The sequence below is a fragment of the Sapajus apella genome, unplaced genomic scaffold (genome assembly GCF_009761245.1).
Source record: "Sapajus apella isolate SASKATOON/1434 unplaced genomic scaffold, GSC_monkey_1.0 scaffold46, whole genome shotgun sequence".
NCBI classification, from domain to species: domain Eukaryota; kingdom Metazoa; phylum Chordata; class Mammalia; order Primates; family Cebidae; genus Sapajus; species Sapajus apella.
Window position 1 is genome coordinate 11,835,595 of NW_022436986.1, and position 17,764 is coordinate 11,853,358.

General features: G+C 43.9%; 2 protein-coding genes and 1 long non-coding RNA gene across 5 annotated transcripts in view; 2 read left to right on the forward strand and 1 right to left on the reverse strand.

Annotated features, from left to right (window-relative positions):
• FKTN (fukutin) overlaps positions 1-9,083 on the forward strand; it is a 94,680-nt gene extending 85,597 nt beyond the window's left edge. Inside the window, exon 12 of one of the 3 annotated variants that reach the window (XR_004257492.1) lies at positions 1,804-1,875. Coding sequence is in view for 2 of the 3 variants with exons in the window: in XM_032240265.1 (XP_032096156.1) it covers positions 1,804-1,868 (65 nt within the window). In the remaining variant the exon portion in view is untranslated. Of the gene's footprint in view, positions 1-1,803; positions 2,157-9,002 lie in introns of those variants that run through there. The other 2 variants (XM_032240267.1, XM_032240265.1) reach the window with 2 other exon arrangements.
• LOC116524808 lies at positions 834-1,805 on the reverse strand. The gene is made up of 2 exons (XR_004257493.1): positions 1,711-1,805; positions 834-1,394 (listed from the first exon to the last, which is right to left on the reverse strand). It is a non-coding gene; the product is annotated as an uncharacterized LOC116524808 (long non-coding RNA).
• TAL2 (TAL bHLH transcription factor 2) lies at positions 2,268-9,845 on the forward strand. Its single transcript, XM_032240273.1, has 2 exons — positions 2,268-2,494; positions 9,003-9,845. The coding sequence occupies exon 2, from the start codon at positions 9,013-9,015 to the stop codon at positions 9,337-9,339; it is 327 nt and encodes a 108-aa protein (XP_032096164.1). The 5' UTR covers positions 2,268-2,494; positions 9,003-9,012; the 3' UTR covers positions 9,340-9,845.
• Positions 9,846-17,764: the final 7,919 nt, after the last annotated feature.

Consider the following 17,764-nt stretch of genomic DNA (forward strand, 5'->3'; position numbering starts at 1 on the left):
GAGTGGCTGGAATTATAGTGATGCACCACCATGCCTGGCTAATTTTTTATATTTTTAGTAGAGATGGGGTTTCACCATGTTGGCCAGGCTGGTCTTGAACTCCTGGTCTCAAGTGATCTGCCCGCCTCAGCCTCCCAAAGTGCTGGGATTACTACCATGCCAGGTCCAGCAGCCCCTCGTAAAGCTTCATCATGAGCAACATTAGGGCTGCTCACATTCTGCTGGCTGATGCAAGTCGTATGGTCAAGCCTGGCAATAGGGCAGGGAGGTATAGTCCCGCCACTTACAGGGAGGGGCTGTCAATCACATGGCAGTGAATGGGGCTATATAATCCTCTCCCAGGGAAGGGAGCCAATAGTTATTAACAATAATACAATGGACCACAATAAAATATACAATATACCGACTGTGCTAGGCATACTGCTAAATGCCTTACCTTCTTTTTTCTCATTTAATGCTCACAATTCTGTCTTTGTCCCCATTTTACAGATAAAGAAACTAAGGCAAGCATACATTCTATAATTTGCCTAGGATCACATAAGTGAATAGACAAGGCATTTCCACTTGGGTAATGTAACTCTGGAGCGCTTTGCTCTTATCCGCTAAGGTTTAATGCATTTGTGAATTTATCGTGCCAGATCCTATACCAGATCTTTCAGAGACGGTGGTACCTAGGAATTCATTACTTATTCATTCATTAATCAACATTTGATGAACACCTATTCACTGGGAGTAGACGGGGTGGGGAAGAGGCAGAGAAGATAAGTAAATATTACTAAGTGGGGAGGAGTGTTAAGAATAAAGCAAACAAGGATGAAGATGCTGTGTGTGTGTAAATTAATTTTTCTTTTTTTTTTTTTTTTATGAGATAGGGTCTCACTATGTTGACTGCTGGAGTGTTGTGGCTATTTACAGGTGCTATTTATAGTGCACTACAGCCTCAGACTCCTGGCCTCTGGCTATCCTCTTGCCTCAGCTTCTGGAGTAGGTAGGGTTACAGGCTTGCTAGCATATCAGACAGACGGTGCAATTTTAGATATTGTGGTTAGAGACTTCACTGAGAAGGTGATATTTGAGTGAAGACCTAAAGATGTCAGCTCCTTGAGAGCAAAGACTTGTATCTGCTTTGTTTGAAGTTGTGCCTCCAGCAACTAGAACAGGGCTTAGCTCATGATAGGCTCAATAATAATGTGTTGAATGAATGAAAGGAGGTTAGGGAGGGAATCGTGGCTATCTGAGGGAGGTGTTTAAGGCAGAGGAAACAGTCAGCCAAAAGGCCTGGAGGAAGGAGAGTGTCTGGTGTATTCCTGAAACAACAAAGACCAGAGTGGCTAGAACTGAGTGAGCCCCAGGGAGAAGAGACAGGCAGAGGGGTAAAAGGTATGTCCGGGATCCTTTTTTTTTTTTTTTTTTTTTTTTGGACGGAGTTTCGCTCTTGTTACCCAGGCTGGAGTGCAATAGCGCCATCTCAGCTCACCGCAACCTCCGCCTCCTGGGTTCAGGCAATTCTCCTGCCTCAGCCTCCTGAGTAGCTGGGATTACAGGCACGCGCGACCATGCCCAGCTAATTTTTTGTATTTTTAGTAGAGACGGGGTTTCACCGTGTTGACCAGGATGGTCTCGATCTCTTGACCTCGCGATCCACCCGCCTCGGCCTCCCAAAGTGCTGGGATTACAGGCTTGAGCCACCGCGCCCGGCTGTCCGGGCACCTTACAAGGACTTCAGCTTAACCCAGTGAAATGGAGAGCCACTATGGGGTTTTGAGCGGAGAAGTGACCAGAATCTGACTTGTGTTTTCATAGCATCATTCTGGATGATGTTGGAGAACAGACAAGGAGGCAAGTGCAGAAGCAGGAGGACCCATTAGGAGGCCCCTCCCTCACTGGGCACTGTGGAAACAGATGGCTAAATTCGGAACCTTGCCCAGTACAGTGACTTAAATTCTGCTGTGCATCTTAATCTCCTGAAATACTTAGGTTTTAAAAATACAGATTTTGGACCACACCCCTACCCCCAAAAAACTCCTGGTTTCGTGGGTCTGGCTTGTGGGTGATGGGATCCTCCTTCCCCACCTGTGACTCTGAAGCAAGTGGTTCCTGAACTCCAGTTGGAGGTTCACTGAGGCTTAATAAACAACTGATGAATTAACAGTGGATACCGACTTTCCCAGGTTTGAATGTGTTGGAGAAGGAGGTGGGTAAGCGGCTCCCCTAGCCCAGGTGTGTGGCAGGACCCCCTTACCGCCCCCAAGTCTCACACAAGACGGGGCTCTCTTTCCTCCCTTGCTCCCTTTCTGGAACACAAGAGCGGGCTGATCCGGGAAGCCAGGGCGCGGGGAATGGGGAGGAACCGGTGGGAGTCCCCGTCGGGAAGGGGCCCCCAGAGCTCGCGAGACAAAAGGCGGTGTCCTATAAAGGCGGCGGCGCGGTGTCCAGGCGAGGGCGCACACGGCCGGCGAGGGTGACGGCGACGGCGCGGGCTCTTGGCGAGGAGGTGCGTGGACTCCGGGGGGACGTGGGCGCCACCAGGGCCGGGCTCGTGGGCCTGCGGGTCTCTCGCTGAGCCACACTCACACTCACCCGGGAGGGCAGGGGAGCGGCGGAGACTTGGTAGCAGCCACCGAGCCAATTCGGTGGGAAGACCCGGGGACTTTCCGCGGGGCAGGGGTGGTGGCTCGGCCCCGGGGGTGCCAGGCCGACTTCCTAGCGTGTTGGCGGGGCCGCGTCGCTTTCAAGCGTGATGCCGGGAACCTCCTGTGCCGCTCCCGGCAGCGCATCTCCCAGAGCCCTTCAAGGAGCTCGCGCGTCTCGGAGCCCCTCCCGGACACCTGGCAGATTCGAAACTTCAGCCACGAGATGCTTTCCCGGACTCCCGAAATACTTAGTAGGCAAGGCGATGAGTTGCCAGGGGGAGCAAACGTAAAAACCAAAAGAAAAGGGCCTAGAAGTGCAGCTGGCAAGGGAAGAAGGTTGGGCCGGTTGGACGGGGTATTCCACGTGCGTCCAGGCCGCGAGGTGCAGGTGTTGCGTGCGTCTTAGAACAGGTGGTTCCCCCAGTGTGAGGCTACCGTGAACCGCGCCAAAGAGCAGTATTCATACTGTGTGCTGATTTAATATATCAACACGCACAGTTGTGTAAGTGAGAAAAGTAACTTGCATAATACATATGGTGATTTTAAAGGTTGGGGTGTAATACACCAAACTGGCTGCACCTGGGGAGTGAGACTTGAGTAGCTAGAGAGGTAGGGAGCCTTTTCTGCTCTACTTCAGGCACATGTGTATGCTTGATATTTTTATTCTTAAATGAACTTGTGTTATGTCTATAATAACTTCAAAAGGCAAGCTGTGCCTAGTGTTGGAGGTGAAGCACTGCTCCCCGATCTAACTACATAAACCACCCTTCCTGTTGAGTATTTTCACTTACTTTCAAGAGCAAGGTGAAGGAAGAGACAAATGCACAGGACCAAATGCCAGGAAGAGACTTTTAAAGCAGAATGTAGAAAGAACTGTATGTGAGCGAATGTCTGGGACAGCCCCAACCCAGCCCCGCCCCACCCCGCTCCCTGCCGACGCCCCTTTTCGTGTCCAGGAACCCCTGGCACAAAAAGTAGCAGCTCTTGTTAGGGGCATTGGTCACCTTCTTAGGGGACTGTGTCCTCCTTTTCTCTGCTAATGTGTTACCTTCAGTAGCAACAATATAAACAGAATTTATGCATATCCATGTTCCTGGTGTTTCTACCTGACTTTCCTCCAACCTAGGCATTCTTAACCTGGGCGCACAACCCCCATCCACCCAGGGATATGTAGATGGAATTCAGGGGTTCTATGAATTTGGCTGGAGAAAAATTACATCTTTACTTCCACTAACCTTTCATTGAAATATAGCATTTCCTTTATTTATGAATATGGTTAATAAATTATAGTAGTATTAGCCATGGCAGTGAATTTGTCACCAGTAGAAATCATAAATACATGCATTTCATGTCACAGATGTTGCAGATCTTTTGAAAACAACACCTACATTCACTTTTTAGAGATTATCGTAATGTCTAGTTATTTAATGGGTTAAAAATGAAGCACATGTATTGCTATATTGTATTTTAAGTTATTTTAACAACTACTAAAAATAATTGGTTATTTTCTGTGTCTATATATTTTAATTTATGGACTTAAAATAATTATTGTGAGATGGGATCCAAAGCCTTTTTACTTTATGTATTTAAAATCATTGTTCTGAAAAGGAATCTGTTCCTAGGCTTCCCCAGACTGCTAAAAGGGTCCATGGTACAAAAAAGGTTATGAACCCTGACCCAGCAGGAGTCCTCAATAGTGATGTAAATGCATGAATATCCAGTTCTGGGACACAGGCTGTACCGCTGATTCCCTGTGTGGCCTAAATGCTTTGCCTCTGTTTTGGCATCTATCAGATGTTCTCTGATTTTGTGGCATTTAGTGTATTTTTTTTTTTTTAGCTCTTACGTTACTCTGAAATCACGATTAGCAGCAATCAGTCCTTGCAACTGGAAAAACACTAAATGCAATTTTCCTTTGATTTAATAAGTACTGCACTGATTTTCCAGTGACCTCTACTTTGAGCTTTTCCAGCTTGTTAAATCACTGATTTCTGTTTCCCCTGTGGAGAAGGAGAGGAACACACTTGAGGATAAATCAACAAGGAATGATTAAGCACCTCCTAGGATGGCAGACTACATTTTAGAAGCCAGTCTTCTCTGTTTTCTTCTGTCTGTTTCTAATACAATAGGATAGAGCCCTCTTAGAAAAGAATACTGCAGTTAGTTTATCCTGCCTAATCTTTTTTCCTCCCAGCTTGAAAAAGACCCCCCATGGGACTACGGTTGGCTTAGTGAATGAACTAGACCCTCTTTTGATAAGAGAAGTGTGAATGTAACTTTGCTCCTACAATCCTGGCCAATGTCCCTGTGAACAAAACTGGATAGTTTTCTACCTTAAAATCCCCTTGATTCAGGTTCAAACTTTTACATTTTAGGTATACTTGGGTATAGTTCTGACAACATTCATGTTTTCCTAGTAATATGAGAGGTCAGGTTATTCAGAAATGACTTAGGTTAGATAAAAGGCAATGGGGCTGGGCATGATGGCTCATGCCTGTAATCCCAGCACTTTGGGAGGCTGAGGCAGGTGATCACCTGAGATCAGGAGTTTGAGACCAGCCTGGCCAACATAGTGAAAAACTGTCTCTACTGAAAATACAAAAATTAGCTGTACATGGTGGCAGGTGCCTGTAATCTCAGCTACCTGGGAGGCTGAGGCAGGAAAATTGCTTGAACCTGGGAGGCAGAGGTTGCATTGAGCCAAGATTGTAAGATTGGCCACTGCACTCCAGCCTGGGTGACAGCAGCAAAGATCTGTCTCAAAAAAAAAAAGGCAGTGGGCGAGGCATTGTGACATTTCTGAGTAGAAAGAGGCCTTGGGAATCACCTGGCCCACCCCTTTCAGTTTTGGAAGGGGACCTGGCCTGCCTGGGAGCCTGCTAGAGTTCCTGGTTAGCTGCTGCTGCTCCACTCCTGTAGTCCCAGTGCTTCCCTCACACGTCAAAACAATCAGCCAGCCTCTCAGCACTTGCCAGCAAGCATTATACCTGGTTCAGTAAATGTTGGTCCCAAAGCTTGGAGTGCATAGTATTGTAATTGGTCCGTGGGTCCAACTAGGAATGTCTCCACAGAGAGAGGATGTGGGTCCAAGTAGACAGTGGAGGGAGCCGGAAGCCATGCAGTGACCTTGGGCTGCAGTTCTTCCAGTTCACTGTGAATTCGCAGCATAGCACTGGACTCTGCAACTCAGACACAAGCAGGAGAGGCAACAGGAAAGGAGCTGGGATGGGGAAATGTCCCGGGGGCACAGAGATGATTGAAAAATGCAATTGGTGTTGTGGTCGGCCTGTAATCCCAGCACTTTGGGAGGCTGAGGCAGGAGGATTGCTTGAGGCCAGGAGTTCCAAGTCAGCCTGGGCAACACAGTGAGACCCTCTCTCTACCAAAAATAGTTTTTTTAAAAAAGCACAGAGAGAAAGAAAAATGCTTTTCTTTGCAACAATGATGCTTTCCATGTGTATAGAGAAGAAATTGCTGCATTTATTTAGCACCCACGTGCCAGACACTTTATAATGCATTTCATGTAATCCTCGGGAAAGTCCTGCAGATGGCTGTATCTCCCTCCAGAGAGGAAAACCGAGGCTTCGAGGAGTCAGCTGATAACTAGGAAATTGAGAGTAGAGAGTCAAAGCTGGGTGTTTCTGCTCTAAAGCCCATGGCATTTAAAACATTTTTTTTTCTATTATGAAGCAAATAATATATGAATAATTTCTTATAAAAATATAAAACAGCTGGGAGTGGTGGCTCACATCTGTAATCCCAGCACTTTGGGAGGCCAGGGTGGGCAGGGCACGAGATCAGGAAACCGAGACCAACATGGCCAACATGGTGAAACCCCGTCTCTACTAAAAGTACAAAAAAATTAGCTGGGCATGGTGGCACGCACCTGTAGTCCCAGCTACTCGGGAGGCTGTGGCAGGAGGATCGCTTGAACCTGGGAGGCGGAGGTTGCAGTGAGCTAAGAACGTGCCACTGCACTGCAGCCTGGGCAACAGAGTGAGATGCTGTCTCAAAAAAAAATACATATATATACATATATTTACATATATATGTATGTGTGTGTGTGTGTGTGTGTATATATATAAAACAATACTAAGGCATACAGAATAAAACACCACAAGTCTCTCTCCCTTTTTTCTCTTCTCCCAATCTACTGTCCTCCCCCAGGGAACCACTGTTGACAGTTTGTCCTGAATCCTTCCAGGTTTATGCTCTGCATACAAACACACACACACACACACACACACACACACCCATATGTTCCTGTAAAGTGAATCAAAAGAGCACATAAACAAAGCTCAGACCTTCTCTACTGCATGATAACTTCTTCATTAGGAAGAAAATGATAAATTACAATGTTTACTTTTCTCTGTTTTATTTGTAGAGATAATAATTATTAATTTTTTGTTGCTGTAGTTGAGACAGAGTCTCACTCTATCACCCAGGCTGGAGTGCAGTGGAGTGATCTTGACTTACTGCAACCTCCACCTCCTGGGTTCAAGCAATTCTCCTGTCTCAGCATCCTGATTGGCTCTTACTACAGGCATGCACCACCATGCTCGGCTAATTTTTGTATTTTTAATAGAGACGGGATTTCACCATGTTGGCCAGGATGGTCTCGATTTCCTCATCTCATGCCCTGCCCACCCTGGCCTCCCAAAGTGCTGGGATTACAGGTGTGAGCCATAGAGCCAGGCCAATCATTAAATATTTATTGAGCCTTCACTATGCGCCAGTCACTGAGCTAAGGTGCTTTATGTGCATCATTTTATGTGTCCTCACGATGATGCAGTACCCCTGAACTGATCATTACTTATGAGGCATTGAAACACAGAGAGGTTAAGTAGATTGCTGAAGGTCACACAGCTGGGGGGAGTAGAACCAACAGCCAAACCAGGGTTCTGGCCTTGGAGCCTGTGCTCTTGACCACCATGCATATGGCTCCACTGATGGCTGAATTCTCTGAAGACTCCTGTAGAGTCAGGGCTTGGTGGAAAGTTAAGATCTGACTGCTCTTTAAAGAAATAGGTAAGTAGAGAGTGGGGAGGAAATGCAAAACAGAAAACGACAATGTGCAAAAGGGTAGAGTTGAGAATATTCATGACTCTTTAGAGAACTAGAAAGGGCTCAGTGCCCGGGGAGCTGAGCGTGGAGCAGGCAGCAGACCAATAGCAGTAAGCCAAAATACCAACCTGCCTGAGGCTGGCCTTTGGCTTGTTTGCCAGTGCATCCCAAGTGTTCCTATAACACATGTTAATCCAAGCCACCTGAAAAAAAGGGGTCCATGCCTCTAAGAGTGAAAACTGGCTGCATAATACTTGGCAGTATATGATGATAAACCACTCTTCTAGACTTGGAAAGGTCATCCAGTGCAGCCCCGAAGAGGCCCAAGTATCTACTATGGAATCCACGCCAAAAGACCACTCCCACCTGCGACTTGTCTTTTCATTTTTGTGAGACTAAATACCCCAACAACACGGTTTCAAGACCCTTCATCACTCTGTTCCTCCTCCCCTAAATATAGTCCAGTCTGGATATTTCTGTTCTTACAGAGAGGGGCTGAATCCACTGGGTGGGGTCTGCCAGCTAACAAGAGAGCTGTATTATCTTCTCCATTCCAAATTTTATTTTATTAATGAAACCTAGAATCGTTTTGTTTTTTTGCTTCATTCTGAGAATACAGTGTTGATTCATACTCAACTTTCTGTTGGTGGCTGGGTGCAGTGACTCATGCCTACAATCCCAGCACTTTGGGAAGCCAAGGCGGGCAGATGACCTGAGATCAGGACTTCAAGATCAGCCTGGCTAACATGGTGAAACTCCATCTCTACTAAAAACACAAAAATTAGCCAAAGATAGCGGCAGGCACCTATAGTCACAGCTACTCTGGAGGCTGAGGCAGGAGAATTGCTTGAATCCAGGAGCTGGATGTTGCAGTGAGCTGAGATTGTGCCATGGCACTCCAGCCTGGGTGACAGAGTGAGACTCCATCTCAAAAAAGAAAAAAAAAAAACTTTCTATTGGCCAAACATATATTGTATTCACACATAAACTCAATCAATATTGTACCTGATTCCGAATAATTAGAAAGGCTTGGTTATAAAGGAAGAAATAGGAGTATTGGGACAAAGCAGTCTTTCAGTTGGAGGCTTCAAAATAGCCAGGGAGAAAGGCTGAAGGGTGTTGTTCTTACCTTCCCCTCTCTACGACAGTTTCTTCTCTTGTCAAAAAACCTGAAATTGAGGAAATGAATCTCCTAAGCTCTGAGTCGAGAAAATCTAACATCTCAGGTTCTTGGCAGGACACGTGATCCCAATCAGGCCTCTTATAAGATATTGGCCCTGAGGGCCCTTTTTCTTTCCATCTCAGGAACTCAAACATGACCAGGAAGATCTTCACAAATACCAGGGAGCGGTGGAGGCAGCAGAATGTCAACAGCGCCTTTGCCAAGCTGAGGAAGCTCATCCCCACTCACCCTCCAGACAAAAAGCTGAGCAAAAATGAAACGCTTCGCCTGGCAATGAGGTATATCAACTTCTTGGTCAAGGTCTTGGGGGAGCAAAGCCTGCAACAAACAGGAATGGCTGCTCAGGGAAACTTTCTGGGGCTCTTCCCTCAAGGACCCCCTCTGCCCGGCCTGGAGGACAGGACTCTGCTTGAGAACTACAAGGTTCCTTCACCTGGCCCAAGCCACCACATTCCTTAGTGTGGCCCTGGCTGTCATCTCCCTGGGCAGCGCTTGCTCAGAAATCACTGGCTGTGGACAGACTTTTGCACGGTCCAGAGTTGACTTGATGATAACTCGTGAAGCATGAATTTAAGCTTCCTGGGAGGTGGCACAGAGACAGCTACAGGGAGCTGAAAGGAGCCATGAGGAAAGTCACTGGTGGGCTGCCACCTGCCAGGGATGTCAGGTAAAGCAGCCTACCTCTGCCTATTTTAAATCCAGGTTCTGCATAAGACTTTTGGATAAAAAATTCTAAGTAAGAAAAAAAAAAAGGGTTGAAAATCACTGTTTATGTCTTCAGTTATAAGAAAAAAGTTTTCTCATAAGGGATCTCAGATGAATAAGTACAATATGCTTCCTTCAGAACATAAAGTTTGTTTTGAAAAATGAGATGTGAACAAAATCTTAAGATTGATGGGCTGGGCGCAGTGGCTTATGCCTATAATCCCAGCACTTTGGGAGGCTGAGGTGGGCAGATCACTTGAGGTCAGGAGTTCGAGACCAGCCTGACCAACATAGTGAAACCCCCATCTCTACTAAAAATATATAAACGAGCCAGGTGTGGTAGTGCGCACCTGTAATCCCAGCTACTCGGGAGGTTGAGGCACAAGAATCACTTGAACCTGGGAGGGGGAGGTTGCAGTGAGCCAAGATCATACCACTGAACTCCAGCCTGAGCAATGGAGTGAGATTCCCTCTAAAAAAAAAAAAAGAAAAAGTTTTCTAATAATGGGCTGCAGATGGATGAGTAGCATATGCTTCCCTCAGAACAGATTTTAAAGTTGGTTTTGAAAAATGAGATGTATTTGATCAAGAGTGAACAAAATCAATCTTAAGATTGATGAATAGAAAGATAACCCCTGCAGAAACCAACCTGGGAGACTTTTGGGAAAAAGCTGTGGAGAAAAGACACCCCCCCGCCCCCAGCTAAGGGGTGGGGATTACAGGAATGCAGCAGATATATGTGAAAAAGTTCTGTATCCTTTTAACTGTGTGGAAATGTGAGGTGCTACTTGTGCTGAGCCATTTGTACATAAGTGATTACTAAAGCCAAATAGTGAATTATATCTGTGAGAGGAAAGAACTGGACAATTTATGTGTTAGAGTTCATAGTTTTCTTATGAAAAACAGTTAGCTGAAATAAGTTAGCTAAAGCCTTGGTTTCACATGTCATGCATTAAAACTTTTCACTCAGCCTGAACTCCTGCTGATTTAAGACCTGTAAAATTCAATTATAATTATGAAAATCCAAACATTACCGTTTAACGACTCATTTAGCAGAGAGCTTAGTTTAAACAAAACATTTAGAGTAAACAATAGAAATGTAATACCAGACTCTAATGAACTAAGGAGTTTGTAATTTGTCTTCTTTGCTATGGAGCATTAGCTTAGTCTTAGGCTTGGAGGGCTGTACCCAACAAGTTAATGAAATGGCACAGATCTGGCAGAATCCGTCACCATACGCCACCCTGATGATACTTGGAGTCAAAGATAAATCCCATAGTAAAACCTGGAATACAAATAATGTCATTTGATTATGTCTGGGACATTTTATTTCTCCAAAGTTCTTGACAGTACATTGGTTTTAAAACCTTCTGAACCATAGGTAGAAAATGGATGGATTTGAGATTAGGGATTTCCAGTGTATACACAATGGAGGAATTTAAATTTCCTGCCACTCAGAAAGAAGGTATTTTACTTGTGAAAAGTTGAAATGAGCCTCCCTGGTCTGGTGATCGGAAGAAAACTGGATGAAACTCTTACAATCTAATTCCCCTGAAACAGAAAGGTCATTATGTCATTAAACTCTATACAGCTTTCGTACTTGTAATGCAATGCATTTATTTGAACCAGTAAGTTTTCCTTTTAGACCCTTTATTTAAACTGCATTTGGAAAACTTCCCCACCAACCCCGAATGGTCCAGGGAAACACATAAGCAAAGAGACCAAAATGGTTTCCCTGAATGTGCTTTTTTTTTTTCTCCTTACTATCTTATGTGGACACAAGCTCACCCCCAAATTACTGGGTGATAGTACAATTCAAAGTTTTGATGACAGTTATCAATTAACATTACTTACTCTCACATCTGAAATTAAATAAAAATAACACTTTTTACGGTATTTTTATGTTAGCTTTGTTTTAACATATTGCTAAGGAAAGCAAGAGCATCTCATTGCCGAAATATAGGATTTCGCCATTCTTCCCAGGATGAGTCCACTTTTCTGCTGCTGGGGTCGTGATCTGTGTCAAAGGGGGCCGTGATCTTGGACTAAGAAGGCCTTTCCACTGAAATTAACAGAGTGCTCCTGAAAAGTCATGAGGAGACTGAGTTCTCATTAAACTATATGAGGGGGAAATTATTTAAAGAAATGTTGCAAAAAATCCTATACTAAATGAATCAACATTTAAATCATTAATCTGTATAATTCACCTCCGAAATGATTTCTTTTCCTGCTTGCATTTTTGTACAGCAAGTCATGTTTGGTTAAAGTGACTGTTAAGCCAGGTGTGCTGGCATGTGCCTGCAGTCCCTGCTACTCGGGAGGCTGAGGCAGGGGGACTGCTTGATATTAGGAGTTTGAGGCCAGCCTGAGCAACATAATGATACCTATCTCAAAGAAAACAAAGAAGGAAAGAGAAAAAAAGAAGGTGACTGTCAAAAAGGAAATATAGTCAAATGTGGACCAAAACCTCCACAAGGTAACTGGAGACTGGAAGCTAACTCAAAAATCATTCTAGAGTCTTCTCTGATGTCCTGTACTTAATTAAGGCTTGGTGATGGCAGCAGCAAGAATTTATGATTCAAAAACATTGTAGTTCAGTGGATGGTACATCTGTTTATAGATCATTTGAGCCCAACAGAATAGTTTCAACAGATTATATAACCTATGCTACTCTGTAACTGAAAAAAAATTGTTTACGGGCAGGCATGGTGGCTCACACCTGTAATCCCAGCACTTTGGGAGGCCAAGGCAGGCAGATCATCTGAGGCCAGGAGTTTGAGACCAGCCTGGCCAACATGTTGAAACCCCAACTCCAAAAAAAATTAGCTGGGTGTGGTAGCGGGCGCCTGTAATCCCATCTACTCAGAAGGCTGAGGAGGAAGAATCACTTGAACCCAGGAAGTGGCAGTTGCAGCCCAGCAGAGAGCAAGACTCTGTCTCAAGAAAAAAAAAAAAAGAAATGTTTGGTCTGCTATGGATCCCACTAGAAACTTCTAGAAACCAGGTATAAACAGGTCCATTGATTCATATAGATTATTTGATGGGCTGTGGAATAATGCCAGCCCCTTATTTTACAGAGGAGAAAATGGTTCTAGAGTGTTTTGAAGTGACTTTCCAGAGGCCACATGTGCAGTTAGTGGAAACCCAGGACCCAGATCCAGGCCTACAGACATTGTTTAGACTTTCTATAGCCCTGTTCAGCTACCAAGGATTGAAAATGAAAAAGCACCTTATCATTATGCTTGCCCCTTTTCTATAGCATTCAATAATCTTCTTCATATGTCTTCTTACTGAAATTCAATTATTGTGCTTTGTAAAACATGATTAGATATATCAACCAAAGACTTTGTTGATGTTTTGTGAGTTTTTAACCATTGATTTTAATTTGTTATTTAACTGTTAATTTATTGCAAATAAATTATTTAAGAAAAGAAATTGTTATTTTCATTTAAAGAAAAATTTCATAAATTTACTAAGCACATTCACCCCTTCTCTCATCTTCACAACCGCTGTCCTGGCTTGGACACGTGCCTCCCACCCCGCACCAGCTCCCCTGAAAAAAACCAGTGTCACCTGAAATCAATCTTCTTCCTCTTCATGTCACTTTTCTCACAGCTCCCTAATGGGCCTTCTCAAATCACAGCTGTACTACAGCCGTGATCACTTCTCTGCTACAAAACCTTCAGTATCTTGTCCACCCGATTGTCTACCCTAGCAAACCTGGCCCTCTGCAGCCCGGGGCCAGTGTTTCCTTCCCTTCACCCTCCACAATGACTATATGTATTGTACATGCCAGTGAAACTACTTAAAGATCCGCAAACATGCCCGCTCTTTGCTGCTTCTGACTTGACTCCTGTGATGCCAAATGCTTGCATGAATGCTCCCGTTCTCACTTGTTCTACTCACCCCTCCATCTAGTCAGATTCCACATGGCTGATCCTTTTTCCTCTGGTTGGAGTTCAGTGGCACCATCACTGCAGCCGCAAACTCCTGGGCTCAAGGGAGCCTCCTGCCTCAGCCTTCTGAGCAGCTGGGACTATAAGTGCATGTCACCACACTTGGCTATTTATTTTTATTTTTTATTTTATTTTTTTGTAGAGACAGGGTCTTGCCATCTTTCCCAGGCTGATCTCAACCTCCTGGGCTCAAGTGATCTTCCTGCTTCAGCCTCCCAAAGTGCTGGGATTACAGGCATGAGCCACTGTGCCAGCCCATGGCTGATCTTAAACACCATCCCCTAGATTTCTAGTACTTAATCTAATCTCTCCTTTCTTAGAATCCCCTTATGTGCTTTACGATCCTTATTTCTTCTACCTTATGTTATAGACATCTATGTGTATTCTGTTTCCCCTAAAAAGCTAAAATCTGCTTGAGTCCAGGAAGAGTTTCTAATATTTAATCCCTGCAGCAGCACTGCAACTGACCCCTCACTTTTAAAATGTGAAAATTTATATGACAACTGACTCCGTTAAGAGTACTCTTTTAGCTTTTTAACTCTAAAAGATGACATTGAAATGAAACTTGAACAGGCTGAACTTTTCTGAGAAACCCAAAGTCTAATGCTCTTCTTAAAAGTTTTTCTCATAATTCCTATTCAAGGATACCCCTGGCAGCACCTGCCTTAGGAGGTTTCATCACCTAAGAATGGCTTGAGATGGCCAAAATAAGTGTACATTATGCACGACTGGCTTTGTTCCTAAAAAGGCAAAAGATGAAAGGGCTGGGAGAATGCACAGCTTAACTGCTGACCCACAGGGCAAAGGTTAATCAAAAGTCACATCCTTAAATAAAAAGGTCAGAGATAAGGAGGGAATCTAAAAGTCCAATGACAGTGCAAAGTGAAGGATTTAAAGGGCAGGTGTTAGGAAGGGAATGCCAAGGAATGAATGCAGTTGAGGGGTTACAGAAAGCGGGGCAAGGTCTCCTGAACCACACTTGCACTTCTGCGTCTGTTAGAGTTTACTGTAAAAAGAGAAACGCTCCATTTTATCTTCTCTTTATTGCTAATGGCTTATCACAAAGAGATTTTGAAGAGCACTAGATTTTTAGATAAACCTTAGGTTTGTAATCTACCAGCTAGCATTTATTCTAAGAATTTAATTTGCAGAGCCAAGAATTCCCTGATAGTCCAATGAAGCAAGCTATTCAATTGTCTTTATTAGTAAACTTTAAAAACAGAATGTAGTCAATATGTTCATACATTTGAACCTAAGTCATTATCCTTCTAGGAACCTATCAAAAAGAAATAATTGAATTATGGTCAAAGAATTAGGTACGTAAGTATCTATTTCACAATTATTTACAACTTTCATAAAATTACAGTATTAAGAGGTAAAGTCAAGATTGGCTGAATGCTTCCTTTTTATTTTGTTTTCACTTATTATTTGTTCTTGGAAACAGGGTCTCACTATGTTGCCCAGGCTGGTCTTGAACTCCTGGCCTCAAGTGATTCTCCTGCCTTTGCCTCCCAAAGTGTTGGGATTATAGACAAGAGCCACCACACCCAGCTGGGTGAGTGCTTTCTGCATGCCAGCACTATGCCAAGAGCTTCCTGTGTATCAGCTCATTTAATCTGTGTAACAATATTATATTGTTAATATAATATGAGCTATATTATATTAATTACATGAATATATTGTATTAATATCACTGTTCCCATTTTTCAGATAAAGAAACTGAAGTGTAGAAGGTTATCTAACTTGCTCAAATTTCCACTGCAGAGCCAGAATTTGACCCTCAGAGGATTTTACTCAAAATCACTGCATTCTGTAAAGCCAGGGTTGCTTTTCACAGACAGCTTTTTTAAAACATCAGAATTCTTAATTCTTTTTTATCCTAACCACCTAATGGAACCTCATGGACTAGGTATATTATCCAATAACAATATTGGGTACACAAACACAACCTTTTTTTTTTTTTTTTTTTTTTTTCTGAGACAGAGTTTCGCTCTTGTTACCCAGGCTGGAGTGCAATGGCGCGATCTCGGCTCACTGCAACCTCCGCTTCCTGGGTTCAGGCAATTCTCCTGCCTCAGCCTGCTGAGTAGCTGGGATTACAGGCACGCGCCACCATGCCGAGCTGATTTTTTGTATTTTTAGTAGAGACGGGATTTCACCATGTTGACCAGGATGGTCTTGATCTCTTGACCTCATGATCCACCTGCCTCAGCCTCCCAAAGTGCTGGGATTACAGGCGTGAGCCACCACCGCGCCCGGCCAACACAACCCTTGAAAAAAAAAAAAGCTTCCTGTTTGGAAGCAGCAGGCTGGAGTTAATACCACGATGATACACCATGAGAAGGCTGTCATACTGCGGCAGGCTTGAATGTGATACCTGCAGGTACAACTCGTTAGTTCCATGGTCTGGATGTGGTGACATGCCAACATGGGTTTGTTGTTTTCCAGTCACTGCCTTTTGTGATGCCTAATCTTCCTTTCCCATCCAGTCATGACATGTTGGGCTAGTTTGGGCCAATGTGAAAGTCCATCTCACCTCCTTCCTACCTCCAACTCCACCCTGGCTCAAGCTTGACCTGTCTGCAGTGTGTGTGTGCAGGGAAGGTACACACTCCCAGGGTGGGAGGTCCACTCCTCCACATCTTCTGCTGTCCCCCTTTCGCTTGTAGCTCCTCTAGAGTTGGGGAGGAAGGAGGGTTTAAGGAAACAAAGTGTTTTTGATCACTAGGCATGGAATTGCATTCTTGCTCTCTTCACATATTTTTAGACTTTTTGCATCAGTTCTTTTCAACTAGTGATATAAAAGTACCTGGTTTAAAAAGACCGGAAGACAGCATAGAATGGCCTCTTAAATTCAGCAAGACTCTGTCTTACACATAGTCTCATAGCTACTGAGATCCTCTTCCCACTTCGGAGGAAGTGGAATGTTGTGCTGAGATTCCTTGCATCTGCGCCAGTAGCCAGACCACTTAATCATGTGTTTTGAATCTTTCACTAAATCAAGACTTCAGTTTACTTTATGGCGTGTGTGTGTATACACGTATGTTTGTGTGCGTGCACCTGTTCTCTTTCCGCGGACTACAGTACACCTGAGATGGTACAATTGTGCCCCTCACACCACATATAGGTGCTGCACAGAGTATGGATTTTGAAAGAGATGTTGATAATAAGACAATGGTGACTGAAAAATGCCTGGGAAGGACTAGATAGTCTGTTACATGAGATTGTTTGGTCTGTAAGAGAAAGTAGGAAATGTCATATCAGTGAAATCTACCAGCATTCCCTTTCCTCCTTTCAGTGTGGACTAGTGAATGACTAAAGAAGGTAAGAGATGAGGTTCAGGTGGCCTCAGACCCAGGGTCTTGGGCTCTCTTTAACATTCTAGCCAAAGAGGTGGAGAGCATAAAAGATCTACATAACGAGCTAAATCCCGCAGGGAGGAGGAGCCTGGAGCAAGGGCTGTAACCCAGGTGTTCTGGGGATGTTCCCAATCTCGTCACCTGGTCTGGTAATATTACGGATGGAATATTACCTTAAAGACATCCCCTTTTCAGCTCCCGCTAGCCTGAGGATCAGTGGCCTTCCCTGCAAATACTGGATCCATGCTCAGTTTTTAAGCAGTATGTGAGAGGAGAGCCAAAAATGCTCTAATTCTTCCCGGATGAGCAGATTTTAAAAAGAGGAGGAGAGAGGGCAACCGAGGACAAAACAGTCAAGTATACAAATGAGCAGACATAGTGTTTACCAAACCGCAACAGGAAGTCTCTAAAAATCACTTTTTAACCTGGGAGCCCTAATCTAGGCAAATATATTGTGAAATACTCAGGCGTAAAAATTTGTTTCTGGAATTAAGTCACATTTATACTTGAAATGGGGTCTTTTTTATTATTATACTTCAAGTTCTGGTATACATGTGCAGAAAGTGCAGGTTTGTTACATAGGTATACACATGTCACGGTGGTTTGCTGCACCCATCAAACCATCATCTGCATTAGGTATGAAACGAGGTCTTTTTAAGCAAAACTTTAAAGACATCAAATTTTCAAGGTGTAAACATAATTTTCCCCCTAAGTACTCCTGTTTAAAAAAATAAGTGTGATGTGATCAGGTTTAAGTAGATAAGCCAAATGTGTAAAAATTTAAAAAGCTCTACATCTTGTCATATGTGGGTTATAATTGTATTAAATTAAAATGGCCTCAATTCAACTGCCATCTTTTATAAG

What these genes read in the sequence shown, in the direction of transcription:
- TAL2 (XM_032240273.1), top strand. Translation starts at nt 9,013, where the DNA reads ATGACCAGGAAGATCTTCACAAATACCAGGGAGCGGTGGAGGCAGCAG.